Source organism: Ptychodera flava (assembly GCF_041260155.1).
Source record: "Ptychodera flava strain L36383 chromosome 3 unlocalized genomic scaffold, AS_Pfla_20210202 Scaffold_26__1_contigs__length_13983176_pilon, whole genome shotgun sequence".
NCBI classification, from domain to species: Eukaryota; Metazoa; Hemichordata; class Enteropneusta; family Ptychoderidae; genus Ptychodera; species Ptychodera flava.
In genome coordinates, this window is record NW_027248280.1 from 10,305,900 (window position 1) to 10,318,759 (window position 12,860).

Genomic DNA, 12,860 nt, shown 5'->3' on the forward strand with positions numbered 1-12,860 from the left:
TTGCATAAGCGCGTCCAAGATAGCGTTCCACACTTACGCTAAATCGAAGGAAAAATTTTTGACATTGCAAGAAAACGGTCATTGCACGAAAACGGACAATTTGATGCCCCAGTCACGAATATAAGGTGTATGATAATAAAGTTATTACGAAAACACCGCAAAGGAATGACTCGGATATTGGCGCCGCATTGCCCTCCGCTTCGCGTTGGACGATGCGCTGCGCCAATGTCCTCGTGCAGCCTTTTTGGTATTTTCGTAATAACCTCATAGTATGCATGTTTCTTGAATAATCATGACGTGTATGTGCAAGAAATACTTGCATTTTTTGTACTTTTTCTAGTGTGCCAACTTATGAGTCCGACACCCTTTTATTATTATACCTGTTAAAACGCGTAGCAAATCAGCGAGCACTGATACTTCTATACATGTCCCTCAGTTAAAACATTTACACGAACCAACACTTGGTTGACAATAAAATCATGAAAATAATGTATAAAATTCGCAGCTATTGTGGCTTAACTTGAATAAATTGGTAAAATGGCCTGCAAATTTGCAACATTATATACCAACATTACGGAAAACGTTAAAATATTGTAATTTAAGGAGTTAAAATCACACGCAAATCACATGCATAACGTCAACTTGGATGTTACTTGATGTTTATCCATATCAAGCTGTGTCACAGAGAAACCAGTGGCGTTTCCGGATGGAGAGAGTATGGTAAGACAATAATCCGCTCAACCTTTGGAGAGACCGTGTTTGATATAACGCTGAACCTGACAACTGAGAGAATTACTAAATCAATTAAAGTCTTTATCGATTATTTAGAATATTTCTTGTGTTGTAACTCTAGTCACAAGGAAAAGTACGAGTTTCAGACGATCCTTTGATGATATCTCAGGTATGTTGGAGGTTCTGTATCGGTACTCTGTGGAACGTACCTAGGTCGATACAGAACCTCTCACATAACTCGATATCTGTGACATTTCCAATGAAGACATGTTGACCAACTCATATAATCCGCTGATAAGACCCATAGCTTGAGGTAGACTATTAGGCATTGTTAATCGACTAACTGCTGTGACGTTGATGTCAAGTGTAAATCTAGGAAATATAGCTTATTGTATTCATTAGTGGTAACGGTTGTCAAGGCTTTTAGTCATCTACCTTACTTGCTTTGGTTCTAAAGCTATGAAAGAAAGACATTTGTCCGAAAAGACCGTATACCTAAAATGAGCAGTTTGCATATCATTGATATTACTGATTAACATCCATGATTAAACTTTAAAATCCTAAATTAATGTTCGACCATTGATGAATGTAGTTAAAAGTTTTGGACTTGAAGAATTTTTTTTGACATTTGCGAGCCCAAACTGCAAAAATGAATCGTAAATGTGTTTCATTACATTAACAACCATGACCAAGCAGTAACTAAAAAAGAGATTCGTTCATTTCACGTACATGTCGCATTTTTGTTTTGATTACTAACATTAAGGGATACGTACTAATAAAGGAAGAGGATATTGCCCCTGCAAGCGTCTACCGTAAAAAAAGGAAAAGGCGAAAACGGCTGTCAATGCAATCATCGTAGCCGAAAAAATATCGAAACATTCTCGCCACGACACCTTTGTTTCTAAAAGTTTCTGCGTTTTACATATTCTGTACTTAAAGCACGATGCTTCGAGGATTTCCAGGCTTTTAGAATTTAAGTATCAGAATCGCAGACCATCGTGAAGAAGAGGTCAACTCGAAACAACGCCATTCGTCAATGAAATGTTCTTCAAGTAGAAGACAATACTCATTACTGTAAAAATTGTACTTATATTTTTCCCTTGAAATTGTGCAAATATTCCCGAATCATGTGCTTGGTTTATAACCGATATTGGTGAGCTCAGTACGTTCGTGATTGGGATTCGCAATCAACCAAACGACAATCGTTTTCTACTTACATATCGTCGAACCGCGTAGGTATGTATCACCTCCACGGTCAATCCATGTAGCTGAAAAATATATTCTTTCTTCAGTTCCGTGGTAAAACACTGTCCTTTACACGAGGCAGGATTCTACGTTGTGTAACTTGTGGCAAAGACTGGCCGAAAACGTAGTAAGTATTCTAGAACTCGGGGCTACAAGATCAGTTCTACACTTGGTTCAAATCTTTGTGAATGTTTGAGTGGGGTGAACAGAATGATTTGTGTTCTGTTTTCTGTTGAGTGGGGTAAACGCTGTACAGGGGAGTTTCTCATTCAACTTGCAGCCTTGCTCCTTCAGTAGAGAAATATGCGGAGATTTTAATCAGTACAGTTTTGTCCGAAGCGATGAAAATCAGAACAATGTGGGGTGACTTCGCACGTCAGTGATTGCTTGGTACGCAGACGAATACATGTTTTCCCTGAATATAACTCTCGACAACTTTTCTCTGGTAATATCGAATGATTTACGATGGTCAGCCGATCAGTTTTTAAAACATGGTCGATGTGCAAACTTAATGCCATATTTTCTATGCGTGTAATATACTCGTACTCATGTGCATTTTCTCTTCAGCCAGAATAATCGGGGGAGGGCTGTCAATCAGTTTGTATTGGCTTTACGCACGGTCCCCTTCTGTAGAGGGACTGTGCTTTACGTCACTGTGTACACGGTCCGTCTAGCAAGTACTGTGCAAGAAGTCCAAATCGGTGAATCCGACAGACACTAACTCATTACTGCGCAGACTCAAAGGTCACGCGTTTTATCACTGGGAATACCTGGCCTGGGCTGCCAAATTGCAAATAGGTGAATAAGAATTAGGAGGGACACAAGAGAAATTATTACAAATGGTTTTATTCTTTAAAAATTCACCGACTTGAACCCAGTCTAATTTCAGGGCGCTCTGAGCCAAATCTGTTAGGAGCTCAAGACATCCTCAGAGCCTCCGATCAAAGCGCCATGCTCTGATATAAACCCCAAGTTATCGGCATGGCGAAATATAAGTACCACTCAAATCAAAATTATATTTTCGGTAGAAAGGGAGATGTACTGTATATTTTGGTCTTTTGAGTCACCTGTAAAATTTTTACTGTATTGGCCAACAAAATGCTGAGGATGGGGCAACAGCCAGCGGTATATCCGATCGAGAAAACCTTATTCTTGCAAATAACAAATAAATTGTAGCATTACGTAAAGTCCATCCGGACCACAATCAACTTTGATATATGCAATTCAATGGCTACAATGTGATTGAATTTCCCCAGTCGCCTTTGTTTTGACACAATTAGCCGTAAACATTTACCCGTAGTCCAATGACTAAAAATTGTAAAGGACTATTTTTGTCTGTCTTTGTTTTCACACGATCAGCCACAAAAGTGAAAACTGTAGAAATTCATGAATATATCAATGGCTTTGTTGACCATAGGCAATATATAGTGAGGCTTTCTGTGGTCAATTATGCGTTATAACACGATACGCCACAGCACCGTTATATTCACAGCTAGGTCGCACCCGTTGAGCTACAATGTCGAAGTCTATCGCCGCGCCAGTAGTCAAGTACACACAGGTAAGCCAAGAGAGAACAAAATATTATTTTTCCGGATATTTGGGCAAAGCAAAGGCAGCGACCGAAACTTTTATTTATTTTACCAACCAGCAATATCTCGCCCTCTCATTCCATTGTTATTGATGACTTGGCGAAAATTATAGAGGCATTTCATATACAGTCAGTGTTAACAGAACAAATTTGAGCATTCCACATGCTCTAGGAAAAAAAAACTCAAAACAATATTCAATAAAAGGCCAAAAAAGTTTTTATGAAGTTAAACAATCGCACTTTTGGCTTTTTAATGTCTTCTAGGTGTTCGCTCTTTTTATTTTTCGTTCACCCTATCGTTGAATACCTTCATACCATCGAGGTAATTATATATTTTACCTACAAGTTCGCACACAGCCGGAGAAAAACAAATTGCACATGACAAAGTCAATGAATAATTCCTGTAGAAGGACAACTCAAACCGAGCTTTTACGGAACCATGCGTAATATTCAACGTGATACCATTTCTTGTGAAACCGACGAACTTTTAAGCAGCAGAAAATATAATGTACTGTACATACTGGTCTTGTGAGTCATCTGTGAAATTTTTACTGTGTACACTGGGTGAAAACCCTATAATACAGGACAATACAGGCACATATTTTAGACTGTATTTAGGGTAAATACATGTAAATAAAGGGCAATACAGAGTAATACAGGAAACACAAATGCAGGCCCTGTATTTTTGCCTGTATCAGATGATGCCTATACTGACAACAACTTTATTCCGATGTTGACTGGCCTCTAGCCGATGTCCGCCCCTCTATCAATCAATCAATCATCAGCAAAAGTTTGTATAGCGCCAAAGTCCAAAACAGAAGTTTTGCTCTGTGACGCTCAATGGTTAAGCCAGACTGTATGCTCTGGTGAACATGTGAGTTTTCAGCTTTCTTTTGAAAGTTTCTAAGTTTTTAGACTCTCTGATGTCAAGTGGTAGTGCATTCCATAGTTTAGGGCCAGCGTGAGAGAAGGCACGGCCACCATAGGTTATGTTTATGTAGGTTGTGCAAGTTAAAAGTTTCTTGGTAGATGAGCGCAGTGTGCGTGTGGGAATATAAGGCAGGGGTAGATCACTGATGTATGCAGGCGTTTGGTTGTAGGTAGCTTTGAACGTTAACAACAAAATCTTTAAGTCAATCCTGAGACAAACTGGTAACCATTGGAGTGATTTGTGTGAATTTCCTGGTGCGTGTGATATCCTGGCTGCAACATTTTGTGCTCTTTGTAGTAAAGAAATAGTGTTGCATTAGTCGATTTTGGCTGATAAAGTTGCATGTATGATAATTTGACATGTCTCGTTACTGAGATAGCGTCGTATAGAACCAATCCGGCGGAGGTGACTGTAGATTGATTTGCAAGTTTGCCTGGTGTGCTGACTGAACATGTGTTTATTGTCGAAGATCATACCAATGTTGCGCGCAGATGAGACAGCTGTAATGGAAATACAACCAATGTTCACAGTGTTAACAGGATCACGTGAGCAGTTGAACTTTGAACGAATCAGCAGGGCCTCGGTTTTACTACACTCTAGGCGTAATAAGAGAGAGAGAGAGAGAGAGAGAGAGAGAGAGAGAGAGAGAGAGAGAGAGAGAGAGAGAGAGAGAAGAGAGAGAGAGAGAGAGAGAGAGATTTTACGCTTCCACGAACCGATCATGTTCTTTCGGAAATCGCCGTCGGGTTGCACGATAACGCCGTACGAATACGAAAATGTACGGATACTTTCCTGAAATTTGACTGACATTAAAACATGTAGAACACAGCAAAAGAGTTGAAGTCTTCTGATCTTGGTTTCGTAAGTCTACAAACTTAGAATACTCACAGGAAAATGGTCGCCATAGTCTTTTCAGATTGTTAAAATATTCTTCAACATCGCGTTTCTTACGATAGGTGATGTCAATTATAATTATTTGATCGACGTAGATAATGCACTACACGTCTCGATCATATAACCTGCCTGCCACAAGTTACCATTTATTTTCTATTTACTATTTATTTTCAAAGGCCGAGACAACTTACGTGACGTCCACCGATGGCCGGTCGCGATGTGTCTTGAAACAGCGGCCACTTTGATTTTGACATGCCCCTACATCCAATTTGTTTTTGTTTGTGACGTAGAGCATAGAACTACTGAATGACGACCATTTGTCGATGTCGGGGTACCAAAAAATCCACCCATTCTTGAAGCAATCTCGATATAAAAACATGTTTCATGTGAAATTTCACAATCGTCTCGTTATTAATTCGACCATTTATCTCGGCAGTGTTAGTTTATTCTTAAATTTGATCCGACGATTTAAAATCATAATCATTTTTGTGCTCGAATTACATGGGTTTTTACGGTGATATTAAGATCCCGTACACATTGACAACGCTGGGTTTTTACCCGCAATTTGGCAATTAAGTGAACAACTGAATTGCAGCCAGCACATGCCGAATTTTCAGTCTTGAGACAGGAAGCTGAACAAGCGTACGGTCCGACAAACAAAACTGGCATGAAATGGCTATGCATGTCGCTTCGAAACCTGCCTTTATCATGACTCGACACTCCCTGCGGACTAACCGCCGTGTGCTAACAAAATCGAAACCACAATATGTATACTGCGTTGATTTGGGTCACCTTTGCCTATACAGAGGACGGTGTGAGGGTGAAAGCACCAAACTCATGACATGTGACATTTTTGCCAGGGCGTTATTAAAAGTTGGGTTGGTCACTGTTGTCTATGCTGTGGGGTTGGTGTTGACCTGGTTGGTTAGGCAAAACAATGAATTGTGCTGTTCCGATAACATGGTTTTGAAAAACAGGGTAGGTAGGTCGGTAGGATTTTTTGTCCAAAACATTTTTAATTTTAAATAAGCATTTTTCAGGGGTTCAGGGCAGTCAAATACTGGCCACAACATTTCCAGAAAAATGTATCATACATACATGGAGGTAGTCTTTGCTACCTCCATGATACATATAAAAGGAAAAACGAAACATAAAAACATCTTTGTTCAAGCAAAAATCAAATTTAAAGTAACGAATGCGTGATTTTATGGATTTTTTCCTTCTTTTTTTACTTCCGTATTTACGTAGCCCTAAAAAGTTTAGGGTCGGCAGTTAAAATTAGGGTAGGTCGGGCTATCAGAACAGCACAATTTTTTTTTGTTCGGCCTCACCCACTGGCAAATGTGGTTAGTGCCAGGACCTGTACTGAGGCTGCGAGCTTGTCAAACACTTACTAGAGTCAACAGATTAGTCAATTAGCCAGCGTTATCTATTAAGAGGTAGCTGTTGAATAAAACAATACATTGACTATAATAGGAAGAATGGTAAATTAGGTGGCAAGGTGGTTTTCCCACAGAGCACAGATCCGTGATGGAGGGACTCTACACACAGTGCAGACTACATTTCCAGAGGTACATCAAAATACGGTCTGACACAGTGTAAAACACATTACAGCAATAGAATACAAATCTGTGTTTAGAAATGTGTATTTTCTCTCCAATACAGTCTTAAAACATTTCTGGTCAGCGTGTTTGCTTTTTTACCTCCATACACACGGGACCGTGACATACACTCATGTATCGTGCCTGGTTGAACAATTTCCCAAAGCTGCCAGTGAATCCCTGTCCTGCCAAACAAATTCTCTTCGGTTTCTTAATGAAAAATTCTTCCAGTACATGTCCGTGCGTCCGTAGGTGGAGAGACTGTGGCTTGGTACATTGGTATGGGACAAGGTGACAAAGTCAAAGTCATCTCGACCACAAGTATCTCTTTTTTTACATCCATTGTCAAGTCAACCCTCATTTTACGTCTATGATCAGATCTCCAATCAATGAACAGATTTTCTGCTACTCTTTCCATGTTTAAATATACCTCATTCTGCCGATCTATGCCCCAAATTCCAAGACGGACTGGCTCAAAATTATACAATAATGTGATGAACAATGCAAGCTATGAGTCTCCATTGTGAAAAATGACGGCTGGCATGCATCCGGACGTAAACAATGCAAGCTATGAGTCTCCATTGTGAAAAATGACGGCTGGCATGCATCCAGACGTGAACAATACAAGCTATGAGTCTCCGTTGTGAAAAATGACGGCTGGCATGCATCCAGACGTGAACAATACAAGCTATGAGTCTCCGCTGTGAAAAAAATGACGGCTGGCATGCATCTGGACGTGAACAATGCAAGCTGTGAGTCTCCATTGTGGAAAATGACGACTGGCATGTATCTGGACGTACCCCCAAACAGTGATAACGAGTGAAGCCAATTTACGGCTTATGTATTGCAGTTGAGCTACACCATGGAGGTCTGCCCATACTTTGATGGCTACATCAAGCCTGAGAAAAGTGAATAAAAATTTTACATTTTACAAAAACGACAACGTTCAAATAACATATAAAACATATTGTACAATTACTGTACATGAAACAATCACTGCCTTGCATAACACAGATCGATCTGCATACCAGCAGCACACTAGCATGGTTGCCGCTGCTGTTTAAAATGTGATAATATTCAGGCAAAGATCACTGATAACAACATTTTGATAGTTTACTGACGACTGTAACTAAGGAACGATTAGTATAAAAAAATCAAAGTCATTACTCCCGTGACAGAACACAATAATCGATGGTTACCATGGCAGAAAACACAAACCGTCAACTTCCGATCTATTGTGATCTATTAAAAATCAAACTAAATAAAATGCTATATATCTAAAACAAACTTTATTGTTCTCGACAAATTTCAAAGATTAAATCACTCAATACAATCGTACTTAAGCTTATTATAATTTCTTTTGGCAACCCTCCGTCCACGAGAGCAGTTCATTCTTCTTCCAGCTATTTTCATATTACAACCTGGCAGTTATCTGAAATTAACTCCATTTATCTGAAACCAGTTCCATTCCTAAAATGACAGATTGTGTTTCGCTTTCAGTAGTTTGACAATTTTTTATTATAATTACTATTAGTTCTTTAATTGGGGGAATGTTTTTTGTCATTTACTCGCCTTGGCCTGCCGAGAGGTACTAGGAGATCTTCAGTGTATTGATCAACGTTATCTTTAAGGCGTGGCTTTGATCATACGACAGACATGAATTAAAGATAAAATGATACATCCATCATAACATCAGTGTCACAATTAATATTCAAACTTCACTGTGACACGTTGCAAAACCCATCACGTGAAATTATCATATTCTTTTATTATTCTTAATATAATTCAAATATATTCCAGTTTTCATCCAGACTTCCGTGGACATCCTCGTCAAACGTAATAAGCGTTATTGTGCGTTTGTCTCAAATATGCATATCGACTTATTATTGAGATCTTGTTGTTTAATTAACTATTTTAATGGTGTCGATGACCGCTAGATTCATTAACCTTTGTCTGAGATAAAATATCTCAGTAACACTCTCCGTCTTTCAAGTTATTCGTCCCGCATTGTTATCCATAAACTAGTTACATTTTAAAGTGTAAAGAAAGTTAGAAGTCGTACATTTACAATAAGTTGTAAAGTCTTTAAAAAAAGCGAAAAATTACATATTAAATTCCTTCTTTACATCGAGTTTTAAACGGCATAAAGATGGACATCCTCGCAATTCTGAAGAAAATAAGTGCACTATTGTTTCATTTCCCGTAATGTGGGAAGTCGGGAGAAAATGAACTATACATTCATGATTTATGCAATCTCCATCATCGGGGCACAGCCTCGCCTTCACATACAGAACTAAGCCAGGAATTCTTGACCACTTGACGTGGATTCAATAGAGAAACTAGAAAATGAAATTTCTTGCGCCGCTGTTGGACTCAGTCGCGATGTCTTTAAGTTTTTGAATGAACAATTTTACGTAGCACCCCTAAGTTTATATTTTTGATTCGATGTATGACTCTACGGTACACTGTCGGATGAACCGATATATCAGACGTATTATATGTTCTCAAACAAATATAAATTCAAAACACTTTTGAGAAAAAATATTTTGTTTAAGGTAAAGTTAAGTTTATATTTTAAAAGTTAATTTTTTTTGTTCAAAGTTTTTAAAACATTTTATTACAATATAAAAATTCTCTTACAAAATCGAAAGTTCGGGGTGGAGGAATAAAATCTTTAACAAATATTAAAGATGTTGTCGAGAAAAATAAGAGTTTAAATTCAAAAGTGATAAAGTTCCGTGGCATGCAGGGGCCACCGTAGGAGCCAGTACCTTCATGCTATACGGCAAGCATTGAGGAATATCTTGGTCATTGCATGCTCACTGTGTTTCGAATGTCATTACAAACAGCTTTGGTAGGTCTGCATAGATTTCCCTGTTTGATGAAAGTTAGTGTTGTAATTGTAGGAAATTCGTGAAACAAACAAATTTGTCTCGCTTTATTCGGAATTGCAACTGTCTTAGAATGAGCATGGTGCTAAATCCATGCAAAGAGTAATCTCAATTCGCTGCCCACTTGTGGGGGTTGTAAACCTGATGTAATAGCTATTCCCAAGATTTCTATCGATAAAGTGTGTGTGTAAACAAGAAAAGTAAACTCATGAATTTTAATAGACGTGGTGGGTATGGCCGATTTGGGCCAAGTAGGCCATAGCCACTACGTCTAAATCTGTGTGGGGAAAAGCTGCAATGTAAATTAAACGGAAATTCGGCTTTTATAGAGGAACTTATCACTTGCTTTAGTTCAAAAGCTACGAAACGAGACATCTGTCTGAAAATACCGTAGACCTAAAATGTGCAGTTTGCATATTGTTGACACTTCTGATTAACACCCATAATCAAACTTTAAAAATCCTCAGTTAAACCCTCGGCTCGAAAAGGCCCAGGATCGGGATCAACGAGGCGTTGGGAAGATTATATGGCGTTATTTCTGTCTTTTACCCTAAGGTTCTTTTAAAATTTCAATCATTATAGAAATATGTTACTTATTTTTTGGATTAAGTCCGGATGGGGTTTAATGTTCGATTATTGATGAATATAGTTAAATGTTTCGGATGTGAGCAAAATGTTTTAGACATTTGTGGGCCCAAAATGAAAAAAATAAGCCCTTAATGTGTTTATTGTACAACAACCGTAACCCAGCAGAAAACAAGAAAAGCGAATCGTTCATTTCACGTTTATGTAGCAGCAAAATAAAATTGTTTGTTTTATAAGACTCTCTTCGATACAAAAATATCTTGCAACTTTGCATAAATAACACGGAATTGCTTTTAATCGGTAGAATAAAATATTTCTGAGGACAGTCACACCTTATCTTCTAATATTAAACATATTTTGTTTATAACACCAAAGACTTGAAATTGTGAAAATGTTCCCAAATGATCTGTATAAATTAGTGATTTTTAACTGTCTTTCTCACGGGCATGTTCGTGATTTGGATTCGCAACAAGCCTAAGGCTAATAGTTTGTAACCTGAATTTCGTCGAACTGCGTAGGTATGTATCACCTGCCCGATCATACCATGTAGGTGAAAAAGATATTCTCTCTCCAGTGCTGTAGTCAATCACTGACTCAACGATGAAGGGGTTTATGTTCTGAAACGTGTATCAAAGACTGGCGTTTACGACTGCAAAATAAGCATGAATTCAGCAAGTCGAGGCTACAAGATAAGTTCATGCACTAAACTGCTTGGACTCTTCTATTTTCTGAAGTTTGTGTGAACAAAATCAACATACCTTGTCATATGTGGCCATTAATATCCTTTGAGTTCATTTGCACTTTTTCTTATGTCTCTCATTGTAAATGTATTATGAATGCCTTTCAGTTTAAAATGGATATTTTAAAAAACGAAATATCTGATCAAATTGTTGTTAACATTCCGCCTCTACACATGAAAATATCACAAACTTACTTATTAGTGTCTGGCATCGGTCAACAAGAAGTTTGTGCTTACACAAAATTTAATGTACTTACTCATAATACATGTATTAATATTAGTTTGTATGAAATATGGTTTGTATGAAACATATTCATTTCTTTTCATGCATGTTATTACAGCTCCTCATCAACAATGAGTTTGTTAACTCAACAAGTGGTAAAACATTTCCAACCATCAACCCATCAACTGGAGAGAAGATCTGTGATGTTCAAGAAGCGGATAAGGTTCATTTGCACTATTACATAAAAAATCTTCAACCACCATGGATAATGAGCTTGCCTCCGAGTTGATAGCTCCGCTGTCAGTGACACGGGGCCTATTTTGTCGGGCATTCAGCTCCTATTGTCCGTCCGTCGTCCGTCAATTTACACTAAGAGCGGTTCCCCTGGTCTAAAAATGTTCATACTCGGACAACAAGTCTTTAAGAATGACCTTACTAAGATACTGATATGAGAATGAAATGCTAAATTGGAGTTTATTCCTCTTTTTTGATGAACAAGTCTTTTCTAATACTCTCTGGTGTCACAGTTGTCAATTGGATGAGTTATCTTCACATTTGTTAAATTGATTTTTTTCTCATGTTTTTGTCCACATTTTCAAAAGTCTACTTCTCTAAAACTACTTGCATAAAAATCTGATAACTTTATTCAGCGTGTTCAAATAACTAAACTTGCATATGCCACTTTTCGTGTCATTTCCTGTTTTTAGATATCTCTAATATAACTACTGTGTGACAACTGTAAAATTTAATATAGTATAAACCTTTCGAGTAATGTCCTCATTAAGATGGGTTAAAATTTTCAGGAGATTGCATAATGCAATTTTGAATTTTTGCATACACTTTGTTAAGGTTTTCATGAAAACGATCATTTGTCTCAAAACCACCCGCGCAAAATTTCGGGTATAAATTTTCCCAGGGATGACCTGATTCAGTTTTGTTCAAAGTCTGATGAAATCTGCATGTTGAAAGTCTTGGCATAAAATATTAACACCTAGAATAATTTATTTTTCCTCAAGTAAAGCCAAACTGTGACTTCAACGTAAAATGTTAACTTAGAAGAAATACTTAAATCGCAACAGTGGCTGGTAAATTATTCTTTTAGAATTGTGCATGAGCAGCCGTACAATAATGCATTATTTGTATAAGTTTGATGATATATTTCGAATATTTCATTACCATTGCACAGTTTGTGTTACAGCAGTCTTCTTGAAATGTCATCAGATTCATACGTTCTGGTTCATGAGATGTACGGCTGTTAACTGTGCAATATTAAAATACTCAATGCAAGTTTACTCTTTGATATTCATTGGATATACACGCTGAGTACATATATTGTTTTCATAATGCCATCAGTAATATAACGTATTATGTGTTAGCTTAACTGGAAGATCGGACAAGTGCTGAGTATGATCACTGTCAAAATGTCATAAT

At 37.8% G+C, this 12,860-nt stretch overlaps 1 protein-coding gene across 1 annotated transcript in view; it reads left to right on the forward strand.

The window, feature by feature from the left end:
- The first annotated feature begins 3,389 nt into the window (after positions 1-3,389).
- LOC139125730 (aldehyde dehydrogenase 1A1-like) overlaps positions 3,390-12,860 on the forward strand; it is a 30,166-nt gene continuing 20,695 nt past the window's right edge. Inside the window, exons 1-2 of the mRNA XM_070691829.1 lie at positions 3,390-3,535; positions 11,548-11,652. Coding sequence (XP_070547930.1) covers positions 3,494-3,535; positions 11,548-11,652 — 147 coding nt within the window. The 5' untranslated portion in view covers positions 3,390-3,493. The remainder of the gene's footprint in view (positions 3,536-11,547; positions 11,653-12,860) is intronic.